General features: G+C 34.5%; 1 protein-coding gene across 5 annotated transcripts in view; it reads right to left on the bottom strand.

The window, feature by feature from the left end:
• Nucleotides 1–19,512, bottom strand: part of LOC131165419 (kinesin-like protein KIN-UC) — a 41,044-nt gene extending 21,532 nt beyond the window's left edge. Inside the window, exons 1-15 of one of the 5 annotated variants that reach the window (XM_058123214.1) lie at nucleotides 18,926–19,512; nucleotides 18,323–18,423; nucleotides 16,774–16,896; nucleotides 16,287–16,472; nucleotides 10,910–11,131; nucleotides 10,619–10,781; nucleotides 10,158–10,307; nucleotides 7,350–7,438; nucleotides 6,788–7,000; nucleotides 5,057–5,236; nucleotides 4,625–4,771; nucleotides 3,202–3,285; nucleotides 2,855–2,983; nucleotides 2,639–2,777; nucleotides 2,436–2,528 (exon numbers count right to left, since the gene is read on the bottom strand). In XM_058123214.1, the coding sequence (XP_057979197.1) occupies nucleotides 2,436–2,528; nucleotides 2,639–2,777; nucleotides 2,855–2,983; nucleotides 3,202–3,285; nucleotides 4,625–4,771; nucleotides 5,057–5,236; nucleotides 6,788–7,000; nucleotides 7,350–7,438; nucleotides 10,158–10,307; nucleotides 10,619–10,781; nucleotides 10,910–11,131; nucleotides 16,287–16,472; nucleotides 16,774–16,896; nucleotides 18,323–18,423; nucleotides 18,926–19,136 (2,230 nt within the window). In that variant the 5' untranslated portion in view covers nucleotides 19,137–19,512. The remainder of the gene's footprint in view (nucleotides 1–2,435; nucleotides 2,529–2,638; nucleotides 2,778–2,854; nucleotides 2,984–3,201; nucleotides 3,286–4,624; nucleotides 4,772–5,056; nucleotides 5,237–6,787; nucleotides 7,001–7,349; nucleotides 7,439–10,157; nucleotides 10,308–10,618; nucleotides 10,782–10,909; nucleotides 11,132–16,286; nucleotides 16,473–16,773; nucleotides 16,897–18,322; nucleotides 18,424–18,925) is intronic. The other 4 variants (XM_058123216.1, XM_058123217.1, XM_058123218.1 and 1 more) reach the window with 4 other exon arrangements.
• Nucleotides 19,513–22,493: the final 2,981 nt, after the last annotated feature.

Here is a 22,493-nt window from a genome sequence, read left to right as displayed (position 1 = left end):
AAAAGAAACAAAAGGCTTAAAATCACCCACCCAGATGTCTTCCCAAATACAAATGTGAACAACGAACCCACAACAAATTTGCTACAAGGAATAAAGAGATAATAGATCTGTGAAATACACCTCCAAGGGCTCTCAAAAGGAACATCTTATTTCCAAATTTGCATTCCACCCATTTACCTGCACACTAAATTTATTTTTAATAACTTTGTGCCAAAGGAAATCCTCCTTTAAGGGGAACCAACAAAGCTATTTACATATTATAACAATGTTTACAGAAACCAACTTATCAAGACCTAAAAATCCCCTCCTTCTAAGACCAATCAATCTCCCAACTAGGATCCTTCAATCCCCTGAATCCAGACCAAAGAAAATCTCACAACTCTCAACACCCCTAGTTAATCCTACTGAAAAACCAGATAAGAAATAAAGCGGGATAGTAGAAAGACGAACCAAGATGATAAGACTGCCTAAAGAACGTGAAGAAGATGCTTAGACACTTCTTCTCTACCTAAGATTAATTTAAAACCAGAAACCCACTCAAGAAAGTTGTATTTATGCACATTCAGAAAAGATTCTGCATGAACTTTTAAGAAAAAAATAGTGCCATCCCGAAGATGAGACAGCACAGCCACCTCACAGCCCTGCTTACCAATCTACTCAAGATATCTACCACAGGAACAAAGAAGGAGATAGTAAATCCCCTTGTCTAACACCACTCGAAGCGCCAAATCACAAAATAGGTTCTTTATTAATAATGACTAAAAAAGAGGCATTAGACAAGCCCTCTCTCATCCAGTCCCACCACCTCTCACCAAAACCCATTACCCATCTATGAGAGTCCTTATCCAGAAATTCAAACTAACCCAATTATGAGCCTTTTCAAATTTTAAACACAGCCCCCTTCCCTTTTCTCGTGTGAGCATCCTCATTAGCTATTAAGATGGCATCCACAAGCTGTCTAACCCCCCCCCCCCCAACAAAAGCACATTGAGCCTGAAATATAGTGTCTTATATTACAAATCTCAGCCCTATCTGCAAGAACCTTAGTGATAATCTTATACATACTAGTAACCAGACTGACAGATGAAAAATCAGTAACCTTAATAGACCGACTCTTCTTAGGCACCAAAGTGATGAAAATTTAATACTTCGCCAAGATTCCATTAAAGTAGAACTCTCATCCAATCCCACCATCTCTCACCAAGACCCTTCCTATTAAAGGCCATATCCAGAAAATTCCAACCCAAACATCCTCCACAACCTCATTAGATACTAGGATGGCATCCACAAGCTGTCCATCCCCGACAAAAAACACATTGAGCCTGAGAAACAGTTTCTTCTATAACAAAACCAGCCCATCCGTAAAAACCTTATCATTAATATTATATACACATTGACTAGATTGATAAACCAAAAGCCAGCAACATTAATAAATAGTCTTCTTAGACACCAAAGTCAGGAAAGTAGAGGTAATGCTTTTGCCCAAAATCCCATTAAAGTAGAACTCTCATTAAGTATCTTTATTAAGTACACCTTATCACATCCCAACAATCCTGGGAGGAAGTCATATTAAAACCATGCAAAGCTGAAGCCTTAACCTTCTCCATCCCAAACCTGCCTTCAGCATCCCCCTCTTTGCAGTAACGACTCCAGGCATGGCCAGCACCCATAGGGTGACAGGCAGTGTAAAAGGCCCAGGATTCCACTTCAAACCCGCAATCATAGGCCAACAAATGTATTTATAATAAGAAGGCACAATTCAAACAAATCCAGGCACCATTCCAAAAAGTTGCTTGACATATATAAATTCTCGTGGATTTTGAGAAATCAATTTGATTAGAAGTGTTTTGAAATTATTCAGCACTTCAAGGTTCAGCTAAATTAATGTTTAAATTCATAGGTGAACAAAGCCTTAAAAACTCAAATCTTTATCAAATTCAACGAGGAACCAACTTCTTGTTTACCCAATTTTAATGCTTGACTACATTTCAAGAGTAAAGAGTATACAGAAGCTTAAGATGCCAAAAAGAAAGGAAAAAAAAAACAGTAAATAATCACTCAAATGTCATAGTTTTTTCTCTTTCTATTTCTTACTCCACAACTCAAACATACTATAGATTCTTGGATGACACTAAGCATCTGTTTTGGCATCTTTTTTTTTTCTTCATAATGCCACATTAGCACATGTCCTAAACTATGCAGTGAAAGGACGATGAACTGGGTAAAAGAATGACCATTATAAAATCAATAACTGAAGTCACTGAATTACAAGGGATGGTGCGAGAGAGAGAGACAGAGAGGCTGAAAGAATTTATTAAATCAAAGGCATGGGGATCCACTATGAGAACGTCAAACAAAACTGCAAAGCTGCAAAGCAGGCATTAATCCATTTACACAGAAGATATTAGCAAAAAAAGATAAAAAATTCTATGTACCTTCAGAAGCAAGATTGGCCACCATCTTCACAGCATTGATTTGGACATCTATATCTTCAGATGATAATAAAGCTAATATCTTTTGAAGACCAACTATATGAGAGCCCAAACAACTTGTAAATCAATATATTTCAAGAAGCCAAATCAACGAAAAGGAAACACGTCAAATGTAATAACATGGCTTTATTATAAATAGATCTTGCCTTCTTTGCACATCTGTGTAATTGTAGCCCTCTGAGAAGATACTGTCTCCACTGCTTGGTTTGGCTTGTGCAGAATCATTCGAGTCAAAGCTAAAGATTCTCTGCCTATATTTTCCTTCAAATATAACTTCTTTTCCTGCTGAAAAATAAAAAATATGTAAGATTTCAAAACATGGATGATACTTGTGAGCTATGAACCAGAATGAAACAACTTACCTCGCCTTCATCATCATTTTGAGGTAAAAGCTTCTTTATCCTGACTAGCTCATTTTCAACAGTCTTCCTTTGCTTCTCTTCAACTAAAAGCTCTTGCCTCACACCATGAATTTCCTCTTTTAATGTTTCCTTAAGAATCCAAATTGTTGAGAAAACAAATAAAGATTGCCATTAACAAAATAGCAAGCTATTCAAGCCAAAACCTAAACAGAAAATTTCTCACAGAGCAGTCATCTTCAAGAGTTCTATAAGTGATAAGACTTTTTTATTCTATCCTTATGACAAAGAAATTACCTTTATGATAAAGGAAAATCCACAGATTTATTTAGCATCAAAATCCAACCTACCTTTTCTGATAAAAGATCTTCATATAGTTGACACTTGTCTCGTAACTTCACAGTTAGTTCATTAATCTCTTCCTGCTTCTGACTCTTTAAGGAAAATTCAAAAGTTAATCATTACTCATTCCCCTAGGAAAAAAAAAATCATTTAACATTGAAAAATGTAAGAGATACAAGGCACTCAAATAGAGTTTTCCAAGAGAATGATATAGGCATTGATTTATTGGTTTTAAATAGGGAAAAAAGGCATAAAGCAGATGTACATCAAAATGAATTAAAATCCATGTGATAATGGTAATGATGTGGTGTCTTCCATGAGAACTTCAGTGTCTCTGATATCAAAAAAACAAAAAACAAAAAAACAAAACTGCTAAATTGGGGCTTGGCTGCTAAAGGATGCTAATAATCTCCTTTCGCACCTGTTTGTCTTCCAATAATACATAAGTTCAATGCTGAATCATAAGGCCTCCCCCCTGTTCCCCCCCCCCCCCCCCAAAAAAAAAAGTCTTGTCTAATAATAATTTTTTTGTCTTCACAACTGTGTTCTGCTATGTGTATACATATTACACAAGGCACAAATTACCATAGTCCATCATGTCTTCAACTTGATACAGCGAAAAAATAGAGAAAATAAAAAAAAACAAAAAAAAATGGAGCCATGAAGCTGAAGGATCGCAATGAAAGCAAGCTGCAGTTCCACAAGCAAATAGGAACAATAAATGAGCAAAAATCATGCAATTCAGTATTGAACATTTGAACATCATCGAAAAATATGTTGTCCAGTATCCTACGAAGAATTTTAATAAGAGAGTTTGTCCTGTATTACAGAGAGATGACAACTATTGGCAAATAAATTAGACATAAAATTTATAAAATGCCCGAGCTTTAATAAATTGTTAAGGCAAACACATACACATTTAAAAATACAAGACAATTTATCATTTATTTTATTTGGATATGTCATCACTATCATCATATGAACTCAACTAAAGGCCATCAAAAAGAAATGTATCCTTCCAGTTTTGATGGGACATCAAAATTTCCCATTAATTGAAAACCTCAACAAAACACAATGAACATTACAGGGACTAGAGGGAAACTGAAAATAAAACATAGAAGCAAACAAGCCAAGTTACTCAAGCTTTTACATTAAGTGGCGACTTAACATGGTATTAGAGCCACAATTGCCAAGGGGTCCTGAATTCTGTTCTAGTTGCCTGCATTAATTTAATCATTTGTTTGTTGAAAATTATCTTATTCCCCATAATGAGTTTTATTCATTGTTTAATTATCTCTCCACATGCGCCGACATGAAGGGGGAGTTAGTCTACATATACACACATGCACATAGTGCATGCCTGTGTGTTTAATGACATAACAAACACAAATTTGACCTGTGTAAGTTTTGGTTAATGAGGAGCTTCTTTACCACATTCAGTTTTTCTTCAACACCTATAGAATGGGCATGCACATCCTCCAGTTGCTTCTTCAACAACTCCGCTATTTTCTTCTCATACATTTGAGTGGTGTCTGCAAGTGCTTTTTGGTATGCGGAAATTTCCATCTGATGTTTCTGCTAAGAAAAGATAGCATTTGAGTCGTCTTTACATTACCAAAAACTTCAGGCGGGAAAGCTGAACTTCTATGCAGATACTCAAATATGGATCAAAATACAAGTAGAGATTCTGTGAGACAAAGAGGACCTTTAAAAACAATGCCTCCAAGAGAAAGTCAAATTTCCTTTTTACAGGAAAAGAAATCGCACCAAGGACACAACTAAAAGAATGGACAAAGAGATTGAACATAAAACCGAAAACATAACCAAGTATCCTTCCTAATAATAAATACATAGATGGTTAACCTGAGTTGAATCTTGATGATTGCTTAAAAGATTCTTCATCACATTCAACTGTTCTTCAGCACTCATGGAGCGAGCACGCTCATCTTCCAATTGCTTAATCAACTCAGCAACTTTCTTCTCATACATCTGAGTGGTATCCATGAGTACTTTCTGGTATTTAGAATTTTCAAGCTGGTGATGCTACTAACAGCCAAAACATCAATATTAGTGCTCAGGTCCATGTGGGTCAAAAAATTTTGGTAACCAAAATGCACTGATCCTAATATGAGATAGCAAAACCTTATAAAGCAAGAAACAAAGACAATAAAGAAAAACCAAAAAACAGTTTGGGAATCTATACATATATGATAGACCAAACACTTCATAGGATGATGTACTTGTGGGTTTAATTGAATTTATCTCTTAGTAACCATGCACTAAAAGAGAGAGCAAGAAATTTTTAAAGCTTTGGTACCATTTATTATTAAGTGCTGAATTAGAAAAAGTACTAACTTTATAAGATCTACTAATAATTGCTGACGGATTAAAGAAATATTTAACAATTTTAGAAAATAAGCATTGATTTGATTAATAATTTACATAACAAAATATTAATGTGTAACTTGCAATATGAAAATAATATATAATCATATATAGCTATAATATTTAATAATATTATATAGAAATTTAAGAGGATATTTAGTACATTGCTATATTCTTATATTGTATTATTAAATATTATAAATAGGGCTATTTCAATAATATGATATAGAAATTTAAGAGGACATTTAGTACATTGCTATATTGTTAAATTATATTATTAAATATTATAAATAGTGCCATTTTATTACAATATTATAGGATCATAATTTATAAAATATACTATTATATTGCTGTAAAAATATAATAGTATAAATATACTATAATAATAAAATATATTTATGATAATATTATATTTTTATTATAATATTATGACATTCAAAATATTACTATATTATAAATATAAGTAGATACTTCTCAACCTCTTACAAAAAACTATAAGCAACTCCCACCATTTGTCAAAAATCCTCTTATTTGAAGTTTTTCTAAAGATATTTTTCCCATAAGATACCAGACGCTACTTATTTACGACAAGTACTTATTACTAATACAAATGCTTATTAATGAGTGGTGCCAAGGAGCAGCCAGCAAAGTTAATGACAAATCAGTCTAACGCTGTTAATGCTCATACTTTCATTTCCTTTTATTTTCCAGTTTTTTTCTTGTGTTAAAAGATAAAATTAATGGCATGAACTACAAAAAGAAAAGTGACAAAGAGAGACAAGGTAAAGTTCTGTCTAAAGAAAAGGAAAAACTTTGCCCTGTTTTAAAGTTTAAACTCTGGATGTGCAACCTCATCATTATGATCCTTCTAACGATTCAACTCAGTTAGATATTTTCATCTCCAATTCCAGACGAGTATTTGTCCTCTAAAAACTGCTAGTACAAGACATATTCAAAAAGAGGATACTGACAATACAATAAAAAAATAACCAGGTGCACAAATATTATAGATAAACCAAAATGAATTACTACTCTAGGCATTAAATAATCGCATTAGATAAAAATTGCAAAGCACAAATAAGTAAATAAAAAATATTAAAAATAAACCAAAATAACAAAAAAGTGTGAAACTAAGACTACCCTAGGCATTACAGAGTGGCATTTCATTATTTAAAATTGCAAAATAATATATCAGTGGTGGGTAACTACCTCAGACCTTCTCAGCAGACTCTTCTCAGCCTCGGCTAAGGAGTTTTGACACTCCCTAATCTTCTTTTCCATATCACTTTTGTCAGTTTCTCTCAATTTTTGCTGCCTCTCAATTTCTACAGTGAGTTGGTCTAACTGGTTCTCAAGCTTCCGACATAGACTTTCATAATCAAATTCTTCTTTAAGTTTCAACATGTTTTCTATTTTCATTGCCTGCAAAAGGCACAAGATAAGTCACTGCCTTGAAATATCACATTTCTATTAAGAATAAGAGCAACACTTATTTCATGGAAACCTTTTCACATCAATGCAGTTCCATTTTGAAGGAGAAAATACCAAAAGATAACATTTATTCACAGGCATATGATCAGCAGCTGAGCATCACAGAAACTAAAATATTGAAAGACTGTACCACAATCATATATCACATGCAGGTCAGATAATAACACATCACCCATATTACTGCTGACTGCTGTATTTTCAAATAACACGATGAAAAAAATAAATGTGGTTTTTGGGTATTCCCAAATAACTTGATCAGAAAGTCTTTTACCATACTCACCCGCTGACCAAACATTATTGTGCTAGTGGTTTCAGCATGATGTCGTGCAGATGGCCCAATTGTTATTATTAACGATGTCCTTGCAGAGCCTGTTTAAATAAAACCAAAAATGATTTTAAATCAAAAATCAACAGAAATAGAACCAAAAAATTAATAAGATAATAATTTTCCTAAATTGATTGCACAAGAAACAGATTTGGATGGAAAGGTTTTTGAATCAGAATTTTTGTATAAGAAACTAAACATAAAAATGAGATTGAAAATTTATTGTATAAGTGCCATTAGAAAAAGTTACAATTGTTAAAAAGTGCATTCTTCCTATTAGGTGTTGCTAGTACTAGTCCTATTCATCTACTTATACCTATTAAAAGCCGTTTCATTCAGTTTGGAGACAATTTCTTTATCTTTCTCAATGATACTACCCATTACCATTCCAAGCATCCTAACCCCACCAAAGCCCGAACTCACACTTAATAATCTCAGCCTTTGTAAGCGATTGAACAACTGCACGAATGCAGCTTTATCATTTTCCCTACTGCGGATATAGCCAGAGATTTCAGAAGTTCCCTCTCTAATTTTTATCAACACAAATTGTTCTACTTGCCCAACCAAACTTTTCATCTCTATATATACACAGGTATATACCTGTACACATGCATTTTCCTGGATACGGAATTCTTCCCCACAATCCAAAAATTCGATATCTTGTAAAACTAGGATTTGATAGTTGATATCCATTCCATCATTGGCAACATAACTTTCATTGTTTAAAAAATGTGGTCCTCCATGAGAAAGAAATGGTTCAGGAACCTAGTGAAAGATGTTGAGTTGAAAGAAAATAAAACAAAAAAATAATTAAAAAATTTTAGTAGAATTTATAAATTAGAAAATTTCTTTAAATATATAGGAATAGGAAAGGTGATCATCAAATTTGACAGCTCACTAATACATTCAGCCAGATTATGGCATGTGGAAACATAGAAACATGCACCAAGAGGCACAAGTAAAAGCCTTTAGTAATTAGTAGTATGTTGTTGCATGCATGTTTAAGTTACAAATGCAATCATTATTTTTCACTAAATTGTGCCAACAATTGTACATAACTACATGCCAATATTTGAAACACCAGCACAATCAATACACCACTTCATGTAAAATGTCTAATCTATGAATATCACAGCCAAAGCCATAGCTAAAAATAAATAAATAAAATTTCATTACATTCAATTATTTTTGCAAAATTCATATTTGAAAAATATAATTAAACAAGGGTAAAAACCAAATATTGTGCATAAATTGATCATAGATTTAATCTAATGTGTGTTAAAATCATAAAACAATTTGTAAAAAACATTAATCATTTCAACATGAAATCAAAAAAAAAAAAAAGTTCCACATCAGTAGAAACGGGAGGGGGAGGGCAGGAGCAAGTCAGGGATGAGGATGAGAAAGTCCTTACACCACTTCATGTAAAATGTCTAATCTATGAATATCACAGCCAAAGCCATAGCTAAAAATAAATAAATAAAATTTCATTACATTCAATTATTTTTGCAATATTCATATTTGAAAAATATAATTAAACAAGGGTAAAAACCAAATATTGTGCATAAATTGATCATAGATTTAATCTAATGTGTGTTAAAATCGTAAAACAATTTGTAAAAAACATTAATCATTTCAACATGAAATCGAAAAAAAAAAAAAAAAAAGTTCCACATCAGTAGAAACAGGAGGGGGAGGGCAGGAGCAAGTCGGGGATGAGGAAGAGAAAGTCCTTACCATAGGGTTCAAAGATTTGGAGTGTCTAGGAAAGGAAGCAACCAATATATAACCATACACAGAATTGTATGTGTATGTGAGTGTGTGTGCATGTGAGAGTTCCAGTAAAAAATGAGTAGACATCATCGATTCTTACCAGGTTTTCACAAAGAAGACCTTGAAATTCAATTTGTATTATCTTCTAGAAATTATTAGGGAAATTTCTTAGAATTTTTTTCCTTCTTGCTTCTAAGGTCCCATCAAATCTTTTTGAAAATGACACGAAACTCTGATAGATCATTTGTTTCATACAAAAGAACTATAAAGAAGCAAAAAATCAAAAATTAATGTTACTAAAATTCAATAGATTTATAGATGGTTTATTCTTCTTTTCAAAATGGCTTGACAAGCATAAAAAGTGCCTTTCTTCCAATAAAAACAAACAATTGGTGTTTTAGACCAATCAGTTAGTTCATTAACTGATCTAAATGTAGTCTTATTAACTGAATTTAAAAGAGAGACAGATCAGAAATAAAAAAAAGACAAAAGTAACCTCCCTATGTTTTTCTTTTTCTTTCTGCAATTTCACACTGGAAGTAATGTAGTTTTGAAAGTATCCAGTTACCTTAGCCTATCAATCCTATCCCTTTTCACAAAAGAAACCTGTGGAGAGTTACGGAGTATTGAATTTTGAATCACAGGACAGTGAATAACTCAATATGAGTCAGGCTTTCTCCTCTAAAGTGCATCAGAAAATAAGTTGCAAACTTTTCATTGATTGAAGCTTAAGGTGGAAAAAATACAAAGTCAAACAGAAAGACAACTGACAAGGAAAAGCTGCATCTGGCAAGAAAAACGGGAAAAAAGCTTCAAGCCTGCAACATATTTTTTTACTGTAGTAGTAGTAGTAGTAGTAGTAGTAGTAGTAACAGTAATAATAATGATGATAAATAATAAACACTCAATTTTGAGAACTTAAATGTATTTTATCATATATAAAAAACAAAGCATTTAAGAAATACAAATGAGTGAAAACACTGGTATAACCTCCAAATGAATCTCGAAGCAATCTCGTTAGCTTGGAATCTCTAGTAGGTATGTGTGCATTGTTTTCAGCCAATGCATTTATACATTTCCCAAGTGAAGTAAGGGAAAGATTAATAAATTTAGCCTCTTCGAGCAAGTGACCTTCACTGCCTGCAACATGTGAAATAAGATGTGAATAATTTAATAGTAAAAAAATATTGCATAGCCAGAATCCATTTTACCAGATAATTTTGAAATTGATTTTCACATTACACTTTCAGCTATAGCACATTTAGCCTGTACATCAAAAATGTCATCCTGAATCCAGTTTATACACGTAAGAATGGCTAATGGTAAAAAACAAAAAAATGCGTTGAAACCAAAAGAAATTTTAAAGAACAAAAACAATAAAATAAATAAATAAATCACAATGGGTTTCCAGGCCATGGAGCATATTGGCACCATACTGTAGCCAACTGCACCTGATTTGTCTAATCTTTCAGATCCCGCAAGATCCACAATCAGCAGTTTGCTTTTGCGAACTGTATGTATGCCATTGCCACCATATAATTCTCTCTTTATGTGCTTCTCTTGAGAAACAATCTCATTGTCCACTCTTTCAGAGAAAGATCTCCGAACATTAACCTATAGAACAAAAAGGGCTTTAGTTCTCATTGAAGTGACAAAATTTGTGAACTTTAAAGTACAAAAAATATTTTCTACAGATTAAAAGAAACATAGGAACAAAAAATCTGAACTTCTATATGACTCACCATAAGGATTGCATGGCTACGTGAGGAATTTGTATTCAGTTTTGTATTTTCTGCATGACGGTTGGCTTCGCCAACTTGAAGCAGTTGCAGAGAGTGGTCAAGATCCTGAACTTTAACAACTGCAGCTCCAGGCAACGAGATTTCCCCATTCTTGGAGTCCTCAACAATAGGGATATTAATCTTTTCTGGTGCAAGTAAATCTTGTAATGATTCCATATACAACTGGAGAAACAACATTAAATATCAACAAATGAGTGGTTCTTTAACAGAAGCCTTTTTTACACAATCTTTCAAAGTTTCACATGAATAGATATTGAACTGCGTTAACCGTCAGACTAATGAGTTTAAACTAGAGTCAGTGCCAAGTACTTGCAAATTCTATTAACAACTATTATTCACAATGCAAAATTTTCTACTAAGAAACCTACCAGTTACTGCAGTCCATCTGAAACTCAACAAAATATGTGCGTAGCAGACTGTAAATAAGTTATACTCAAAGCACATTGATTCCGCAAGAATGTTAATTTCTTTCCCTTTAAGCATTAGTTTATAGAAGAAACTTTAATCACAACAGGAAGCTATGATCATGATTTCACACCTTCAAATAGCAGGGGAAAAGCTTCATCAGTTTTCCCTTCTTCTGCCCTTATTTTTATGCTCGACACCATAATCCTCATCACTTATAAGGGTTAGGTGCCTCCATAAGTATATGATATCAACACAAAGACCTCATTCAAAAAAATATTGAAAATCTACTATCCAAAGAAAACATTCTAAAAATGCTGAAACCTTATTATACCTACCTCTCACAAAAGCCGCCAGAGAACTAGAAATGGTGTTCGTTATCTCCACTACAATCCTATCACAAGAACCTCAGCAATGATCATACAAACACTTGTAGTCAAGCTAATAGACCGAAAATAAGTAACTCTCTTCTTGGAGGACGTCTTGTCCTCCCTTCTTTGCACCTTCTCGTTCCAGCGTTAATATAATTCTTTTTCTTAAAAAAAATTTACTAACTACAGAACAACCTTTCTAGGAAACAAAGGTGATAAAATTCAAATTCATACTCTTGGGGATAATGCCATTAACATGAAACTCCTGAGCACCTTAAGCAGATCTGCCCCAACTATATTCTCAGCAATTTTGAAAGAAGGCTAAATTACACCAGCTATTAGGCACTGCATATACCACTTATGGGAGCAAACTCATGCGTCACTTGTCCTTAATATCATTAGTCTTGCTTTAGATAATTCTCATTCAAGATTGAATTCTTATATTCAAGTTGTAATTCTCCTAGTGCAGGCCTTGTCTCTCATCCCCTTTAACAATTTTATAAAACTCCATCAAACATTTCTTTTACTGGTTGACAAGGAATCATATTAATATAAAACCAAATGCTTAAATCACAATATTTTTCCCAATTGTGTTATTTCATGCACAGAAACCTATTATCAAGGTTTTATATTCCAAAAATTTTCCATCAAAATGACTCCAACGTTTCCCGTTATAAGTAAACTGAAACCGAACTGAAAAGATCTTCAAATCTCTTACATTGTACAAAACTTATGTAGAACAGAAGTCGAGGGTATTGAAGGTATTAACAGGGGTTAATCCTGTCCTAAATATAGGATTTCCTGCAAATAGGGCTAGAACAAAAACTTTATTTTGCTAATCAAATAGTGTTGTTGGCTAATAATAGCGCTACACGGCTATTTATAGCCCTCTGTCAAAGCTTGATATACACTGTTGGCCCAGAACCTAACAGCTTCAGCTTTTAGGTACAGTGGTCATCTAACATGATATCAGAGCAGATCTCCTTCAAATCTGATTTATCTGAATTGGATTCAATACTCTGCTTTTCGTTTTTTCCTTATCCTCCCACAATCAGTCCTCAAATCTGATTTTCTAGTTTGTTTAAGAGTCAATTAAGGAGACCCTCCCTACAAGTTAGGTTGTGCAGCATTCTTGGTAGGAAGCTGTGTGCTTTCATGGTGATTTGCAATGTGAACTCATTTATATTCTGTTTCTTGTCTGCTACTGCTGCTGTTCCTCTGTCAGTCTGTTTGTGGTTTGCCGTATTGACAACGTGTATTCGTGATTGATTGCTTGCAATCTTGTATCGGTTGCTGATTGATTTCAATTGGTGTTCAAATATTTATTTCCTCTTCTTCTCTGCATTCGTTTCCAGTTGCTGCCAGCTGTAATAACTGGAGCTGCTGCCAGGTCGTTTATTAAATGCCTGCAGCACTTTGCTGTGGTCTGCCATGTTCTTTGTGGTTAAGTAATTCCCCTAGGATAATGTAAGCTCAGTTCTGTAATCATAGCTGCACATTGAATTGCTGGATTTTCTGGATTTTCGAGAGTTCAAATGTAGTAAGTTCTGGCTTTTTTGAAGCCCTGAAAGTGCTGTTTGTGTTGGTGTGTGCTGCCTGACCACTCGAGCTCCTTCCCGTAATAAGTCAGCCATGGATACTACCTCTAATTGTAGTAGGGAAAGTTTGGAGGAGAAGTTAGGAGGAGGAGGAGGAGAAGGTTTTGGATTGTGGTTGTGGCAATTGTAATAAAACAAGGACGCGTATCATGGCAATTATCGCATTTGCACACATTGTGGCAAGGAAAATCATAACATTAATTGTTGGAAATCTCCTTGGGCGAATAAGTCTCTTGTGAAAGGCAATTGTACTGTTGACACTTCAAATGCACCTAGCCACCCCATTGGAAAGTTGAGTACATCATCCACCATGTCTGAAGAGGAGTTTTGCATGGTTCAACAACTCCAAACTCAGTCTTTTATATCTAGTGCTATGGCCCATTCAGGTACAACAGGGCTTCTTGGCTCTTCATCCTCCTCACATTGGGTTATGAATTCTTTTGCCTCCTCTTAATGACATGTATTCCTAATTTGTTAGTCTTTGAACCCACTACCTTACACTATAGGTTACTCTTATTGATAGTTCGGTTACACCAGTTTCTAGTTTTGGCAATATTCCCTCAATCCCTTCTATTCCTCTTTCATCCATGTTATATGTGTCAAAATTTCCCTTCTATTCCTCTTTCATCCATGTTATATGTGTCAAAATTGCCCTTAAACCTGGCATCAGTTAGTCAATTAACTAAGTCTCGTAACTGTTTTGTGACCTTTCCTTTTCATTGTGTTATTTAGGATCTCCAAAAAAAGAAGAGGATTGGTGGATGGCTCAAGAAGGATGGCATGTACTATTTCAATGGTGGGTCCAATTCTTGTCATATGGCTTCCTCAATTTCTACTCATGGTGTTTCTCTTGATCAGTGGCATGCTTGTTTGGGTCATCCATCCCTTGAAAAACTACAACTTTCCTATTTTCAAGTCCATTTCTCATTTTGAGTGTTCTTAATGTCAATTGGGAAAGCATAATAGGGCATCTTTTCCATCTAGAGTCGTGGTAAATCATTGTTTTCTCATATTCATTCAGATGTTCGAGGGTCTGTGTAGAGTAAAGAATTTGACTGGTCATCAATATTTTGTATCCTTTGCAGATGATTTTTCGCATATAACCTGGATCTATTTGTTAAAAGATAGGTCCAAATCTTTTAATGCGTTTACTCAATCCTACCACGCAATAAAAACTAAGTTTCGCATCAATATTCAAAATTTTTTATCTAATAATGCACTTGAACTTATCCAAAATGAGCTTCAGTCTTCTTGCATGGCCAAAGGGATTATTCATCAAACATCATGTATACATACACCTCAGCAGAATGGAGTAGCAAAACAAGATTACTTGACACAGCACGGTCTCTACTCCTTCACATGCATGTTACTAAAACCTTTTGGACCGATGCTCCTCTTACAACCCATGCCCTTAAGTTTTCTAGGGGGGCAAATTCCCTTTTCCATCGTGTACCCAAAAGCATCCATTTTCTCTATTTTTTTGCCTCATGTCTTTGGGTGTGTTTTGTTCATGTTCCACATACTGGTCAGGACAAGTTCTTTACTTGTGCTATTAAATGTGTCTATGTTGGGTACTCTAAAACTCAAAAAGGATATAGATGTTATGATCTTCACGCTCATAGGAAATATGTTGGTGTTGATGTCATCTTTTCTTAGGCAACACCCTATTTTTCCAGTGTCCAGTCCTCCTTGGATAAATCAATTTTGATTCCATAAATGTTTAATGGTCCCCCCCCCCCCCTATAATGTTGATCCTCTTGTTCCTACCCTTATCCCTCTCAAGAAATCTTATGCCCCTCTTCCGAATCCATTCACTACTAATCCAGAGAAACAATTGAAAGTTTATGAACAACAAAAAACAAAAAGCAAATGAGACTTTGCATAGGATGATTAGGTTTAGGGTTTGATACTGTGGTAGGGTTTGGTTGGATCTTGCTTTCCTACCATGTTAAAATATTGAATAAAATGGAAGACCTAATCACAACAATAGGCCTCTCCCTCTTCATAATATGTCAAGTACATGTCAATGAACATAATACTCTTACCAACTCAGACTTACAAACTTATGGCACATACTAATAATTCTGAATGACAAAATAACCAATAAAAATAATAATAATTTAAAGTGAATCCAAGGGGGTAGCTAACGAAAAGTGAAGCACGGATAAAAAAGAAAGATGGATCATGTTAGAAAACCCATATAATCAAGGACTCCAAGTTCTTAGAAGACCAATAATTGCCTAGTATGAGGGGACTAAACATGACTGCACAAACTAGTCTTCATCCAAAAAGAGTTGAAGATACCAATTCAAACAACTAAGTGAAGAAACAAAGATGTTTTGCTTCAATGTTTAAAATGATCATTCTTATCCATGTGTATTTTGATTAAAAAGATTTTTTTGGATCAAAACGAACACAAATTATAATAGAAAATTCAAAAAAAAATTATCCTGCGTATATTTAATAGGTGATTGATGCCATTTGGTTCTGGCTTATGGTTACATGGTGAGAGCTTGGGTTGAATACTAACTTCTCATTTTCTAGTTCATTTACAATTTTTTTTATGAACAAAAAGAAAAAGGAGAGAGAACATAGTGCTCTGTTTCATAACTATCAGTCTGCATCAATGCCATCACATAAATAAAACACCATCCTTCTTAGAATAACGATGGGGTATCAAATAGCTTTAGTATCCCAATTAGTAAATATCCTTTTTGGAAGTGAGGTCAGGTTGCCGTTGGTCATTTCCTCAAAAATTTCCAAAAATTTTACACTTCCATCCCATTCCAAAATATTCCCATTTTGCTAATCAGACCTCATCCCCAATATGAAAATTTGAACCATGCCTACTAGTGAAGATGATATAATTTGAAATATCAAAACAAAAATAAAATAAGAACATACAGAAGTGAGTCTAATGCACCATTAACTGAAACTCAATACCTGCAAATAGGAAATTTCCACACTATCATAAGCAGGAGATGTACTGCTAATTATGTCTTCTAATGCTCTGACCATAATGCCACGCTCAGATGCATCATCTTTACCCAGGCTGCCAACTGTGTAAGTCTTACCAGTACCTGTTTGACCGTAAGCCATAACTGTCCCATTATACCCATTCAATACACACTGCAAAAACATATGCTGTATATGATCAAGATGCCATCCAATCCTTCTCTGAAAGAGTTTTTATCCCTCCTCCATTGCAATAAGGAAAGAAAAGAAAAATGTTTGCTTTGAAATGGAAAATGTCATAAAGCAATAATTTTGCTTCACAATTGGAAAATGAAATGGTGAGGTTGCTAGCTAGCCTAAGAAAAAATAAAGTCTTCCACTAACCATTCAGATAAAATGCAGAACTTGGATCGTGACAATAAATACATGCAATACATATTTCTATGATGTAACAAATCAAGCTCCTTGCACTTACCTCAACAACAGGTTTAGCTACTGCATCATAAACACGCTTTTGGGAGGCACTTTCTGTAAATAATTCATCAAATTTGTAAGACTCAGTACTCCAACTGTTTTTTCTCAGCTTCAGCCTCTTTAGCTACATTCACAGGGCAAAGATTATGATTATGGCCCCCCCTTTTAAACGTATGTAACGAGCATGCATGAGAGAGAGAGAGAGAGAGAGAGAGAGAGAGAGAGAAACATACAGCTAATTCCTGATAAGGAATGCAAGTAAAAATACAAAACCTTGCAATCAACTCAAACAAAACATGCTCTAGGATTAATCACTGATGGGGGAAATTGAGGTTCTTAAAATTTTAGAGGCAGGTTGGTACTACAATTTCTTGTTTTTGTTTTGCCACAGTACAGTCAATATACATGGGGCAATAACGCATTTGTTTTCATTCTTAGTTTTAGCTTCTGTTGTCAAATTTCGGTTATTGTGACAACTGAAAAAACTAAATTTTTTAAAATCTGATTTTCACTTGTCTCGGCACTTGTTCCCACAGTACTTTAGTATCAAGGACTGTGTACACAATTCTTTTAATTAAGAGAAATTAAACTAATTTGTCATGTGAATGTTAAATATAATTATAAAATATCCTTGAAATTCAAAATTTTGAAACAAAACAAAAAATTATCAAAATATATATATTTTCACCGTTTTCAACATTTTATATACACAAGGATTCTTTCTGGAGCACTAGAGATTGAATCTCAGAATGTTGTCGAAGTTTGATATATATTGTTGGCTCACAACCTAACAGCTTAAACTTTTAGGTGAAGTGGTAATCTAACATGATATAAAAGTTGGTTATTAGGAGATCCTAGGTTCTAATATTGTTGACCGTATTCAGAGAGGGGGAGTGCTAATGCTTGATATACAGCTTAAGCTTTTAAGTGAAGTGGTAATCTAACGATTATAATTATTAATTAAAATAATTATCAAGTAATTTTTATTTTTAGTATAATATCTTCGAATTGTATTCTTTGGAATTTTTCATTATCCTCACTGTATTTTAATTTATTCAAGCTTTAGTTTTATTCCTAATGGTCGATTTTTCTGCATTGTTAAAAAAATGAAAGTTTCATTTAATTTGTTTGGAACTTTGAAATTCCAAAACACCCTAGAAACAGCTTTACTTCTTTACTGAAAAAAAAATTAACAATAAGGATACAATTATAAAAATAAAGAACAGTAAAAGAGGGCATTTGGGAACTGATTGTGCGCTAATGGCTAGTTAAGGTACAATAGTTACTGTTAAATTACCCAGTAGGTGACAGACGAAAAATTTATGGGTAATTGAAGGATGGTAATGATAATTGTTACTTGATTCAATGAAAAAGACAAACACGTGTTCAATCAGGTTTTTAATTTACATTAATTTCGGTAATACAACCAAACAAAATGCTAATTCTTACTTCCACTTCTAAGTTTTTACTTTTCATTTCTAGTTGCTAGTTTTTATTTTCATAATTTTAGACAATGTCACCAACAGCCACTTAATGTTTGATAACGATACCTCTGGTTGTAGTTCAACACAATCAGCAAAATCAGCATCCAAGAGAAGATCCTCCGCATTTCTTGGTCGCAGTCTGACAGCAACTCTCACTCTTCCAGGTTCTGTGATCAAGATTGAACTCAGAATCTTCATACGTGTTGTCGTTTATCACGTTTTGACAGTTGTTAAATAGAGAATCTAATAAAGCAACGACAAATCTCGTCCACTAATAAAACAGTGAGTAACACTTGAAGCGAGGGAAAAAAGAAAAACTCCATTTACAATCGTTTTCAAAGACGGAGAAAAATGAGAATGTGAACTCTGCTGGGCATCTGCCTGCCAAAGAAATATCCATACGGTAAGCAGAATTCATGTCGAACGGAGTGTGTAATCATTATTTTTAGAAGTGAATAGTTAATAACCGCAACTTTTACGAAATTGCGGCGGAAAACGTACAAGTATTGATATCTCCATGGGGAGAGCATCAATTCATAAACCAACAAAAAAGTTTAACAATCACAACATCGTTTCTCCAACCCTCCCCACCCCCAAAACCCTAAAGGAATTGAAATACTAGACATTCTAATGCAACAACAGAGGCGAGAGAGAGAGAGAGAGAGAGACCTGAGTTGCAGTCGTCGGGTTGGAATCGAGGATTGGTCGGTACAGAGCGTCTTGAAGCAGGGAGCTTGGGGCGGGCAGGGGGGTGTTGCAGCCCACTGAAACTGACGCTTCTCGAAGAACAAGAAGAAGAGTAAGAAGAAGAAGAGGATGAAGACGAAGCCTGTCGCTCGGAATAACGATGCGAAGATCTCAGAGTAGAACTCGACGCCATTGCCAGTCAAGATCGATACTCACCACATTGTATCCGTCCAGAAATCAAGATTCAAACACTTCTCAAATATCCACCAGAGATAGCAAAGATCAAACACAGGCCTTCAAGCGAACGAGAGAGAGAGACAGTCGTCAAACTGCAGAGAGAGAGAGAGAGAGAGAGAGAGAGGAGAGAGAGAGGAGATGGAAAGACATTGAGATTTGAAATGGCAAAGAGACACATTCAGAGGCAGATTACTCTGTAGAGAGAAGTATGTGTGGATGGAGAGAGAGAGAGAGGTGTTGAGGGCGGCACGATTGAAGGAAAAAATAAATAATAATAAAAAAGGGAAGTGGGGGTGTTCCCGCTCTGGGTTTGTTGTGGCGTGTAACGTTTTGAGAGTGGGAATTATTTACGCTTCTGGTTTAAATGACGCAACCTTCCGATGCGCTACACGCTCTGTAACGCTAGCCAGCGATGGCAAGTGACAGTCAATAATCAATTACTTAACAAATCACTACCGCCACCATCTCTCATTCCCATTTCAATCCCGGGCCATTCCTCCAGGGGACCCACACTGTAATAGTAGCATTGCTCGCCCCAAATAATTTTAACCATCTTTGTTTAAAATATTTGTATTTCTTTTTTCTTTTTTTCAGATTACGCACTGGGTTTCCACGCGTCCATTTTACGGTCTACGTGACTAATCCTACGTCCTTGAAGTTGACCTCACAACTCCAAAAAGAGGGTAAATTCAAGAGTTTAGGAGCATAAACGAGTCCGAAAGGGTTTGAACACCTAATCTCGTGAGAGGCACTCCCGCAGCCCACACGATCACCTGAACCACACCCTGAGAGTTAAATATTTGTATTTCTTAAAAAGGTTGCAAAAGGACTTGTAACTTGAGGGAAATTTATTAAATCTTGTACTCACGTGGCCAATGTAGTCATCAAATTAAAAATGAAAAAACAAATGTGATTTTTCTTTGAGCTATACGCTATTTAGTCACTTGAACCAAACCTCTAGAAATCAAATCGAATCAAAGGTTTTGGTTCGATATATTTGTGAGCTAAAATTGATTTAAATCTTTTTGTTAATCGATAATTTATTTAGTTGATCGACAGTTCGATTCAGTTATCAAATCCAAACTGATTTTCAAACCATTATATTTTTTATAAAAAATTATATATTTTACTTAAATTTTGATTTAGTATATGCATTTATATTTTATTTATATAAATTAATTACCTAAAAATATTGTTGCATACTATTTTATAACTTTTAAGATATATATTTTAGATATATTACATGTATAACATAAATAATATATATTGTAAATAAATGCATAAATCGGTTCAATTTAGGTAACTATCGGTTCGTGAATGTAAAAATCAAAATCGAATCGATATCTAAAAAATATTTTAAAAAATTAAAATTAAATTTAACAAATCTATTAACTAAAATTTTTAGTTTAATTTAATTTAATTTTTTTAATTAAATCTATTTTCTAATATTTTTAATATCCCCAATATACTCTGTTAACTCTTTCACCCTTTTCGGCTTTACCCTTATCACCATGTAGTTGGGCATTGCAATAATAAAAATAATAAAACTGGGCTGCTGGAGATACCATATTTCAAATCAACATTGAAGAATAAAGTATGAGAATAATTATGCTTTATCAGTTTATCATGTAATAACTATAATGCTTACTATTTTCTAAATAATTATGAGATATTTTGGGATGCTTAATACATTTACATTGCATTAATTTTATTATTCACTCAATACTTTTTTGAATATTTTTAAAGGAAGTGAGAGGAGTTTTTGGTAATTTCCACTACGTTTATTTGTTTTTTTTATCTTTATTGAATAACTATTTTGTTGAAGAAAATTAGTTTATTTTGCATTTTTTTAATTGGCAGCTACAATAAAAAAAGTTTGATCGCGTCTCAAAAAAATGGAAAAGGATTAAAGAATGAAACACCAATATGAAATAAAGGGTGATCTAAATACATTTTATTAAGGTCAAATGGCGAGTATCTTGGTTGAATCATGTGAGAAAGGAGGTTAACATTTGATGATTTCTTGTTCTTAGTTTGTATTAATAATTTCATTTAATAAATGATAATTTTCATACTAATCCATAGACAAGTAATGCCCGTATCACTTGGCGGATGGAAAAAAATTCATATAACTGGATGGATAAATAATGCTCATCTTAATTGACCAATGAACAATGTTCTTATCACTTGATAGATGAACGATGCATATATTGTCACACCCCGAACCCGGAATGGGACCCGGGGGTGAAAATTGTAATCTAACCTATCCCTGTATCATACAAATCATCACAGATATAGTACAAAGGATGAGGGTCCGACCCCGTGGGGTTCCCAAGTACCTTAAATATATCCAATCATAATCATATACGCAGCGGAAAAAGTCATTTTATATCAACATATGCAGTACCATACTAGAGTCTATACATGAGCAGAACATGGTTCTAACAAAACGTACAAACTGGGTGCCCAAATACAACTCAAAATGGCAACCCAGCAAAACTACAGTCCTAACACTTACCCAAGCGCTAACGCAATACACCAGCCACTATGCTCCCTACACCAGGACGCTAGTTCCGATTACCTGAAGAACCTGTAAAAATGTACGTACAGTAGGGGTGAGATACCTCTCAGTAAGGAAGAACATAGGTTATATCGGTGTGTGACATTTGAGTGTTATCATAATACAACATACACATAGTTAAATGCATTCCAGTACTAAATTACACAATGCATGCACGCACATATACGGCGGCCATTTATACGCAGCCCCATCACAATACATACACATGATCAGTAATCCTCAGTGTCGTCACACTCTTCAGCTCAAAGCCGGCCTGCGACATACGGCGTTGGCCCGTAGCCAACTCACGAACACGGCGCCACCAACACATGGCTAGTCCCCGACTCCCATGGCATCGTACCGACGCTAAACTAGTGGATCCACACCCTTCGGGCTGATATGCCGAAATAGGCTCACGCCCTCGGATATAGAGCCAGACACTCTTGCCTACATGGCAGGCGATAACACGCCCTTAGGTATAAAGCTGGACACTCTCAGTATCTGGGACAATTTCGGAACCGCGTTCCTACTAGCATTTCAACATATCACACACACATGCATGCTTATATAACCAAACAAACCACACTCATATGGTAATCTAAATCATGGTTTTCCAAACAAATACAGTTTAAATAAAGTCAAGGCACGGCCATCCCAATATCACAGTATAAATCACACATATACTCGGTTTTCAACAAAACCCGGGATTCAACCCGTCACCCCTTTTTCCCAAAACTGTAATAATGAAAAATC

The sequence above is a fragment of the Malania oleifera genome, chromosome 10, assembly GCF_029873635.1.
Source record: "Malania oleifera isolate guangnan ecotype guangnan chromosome 10, ASM2987363v1, whole genome shotgun sequence".
NCBI lineage: Eukaryota > Viridiplantae > Streptophyta > Magnoliopsida > Santalales > Ximeniaceae > Malania > Malania oleifera.
The sequence above is the reverse complement of the archived record's forward strand: the minus strand, read 5'-3'. Positions and strand labels throughout refer to the sequence as shown.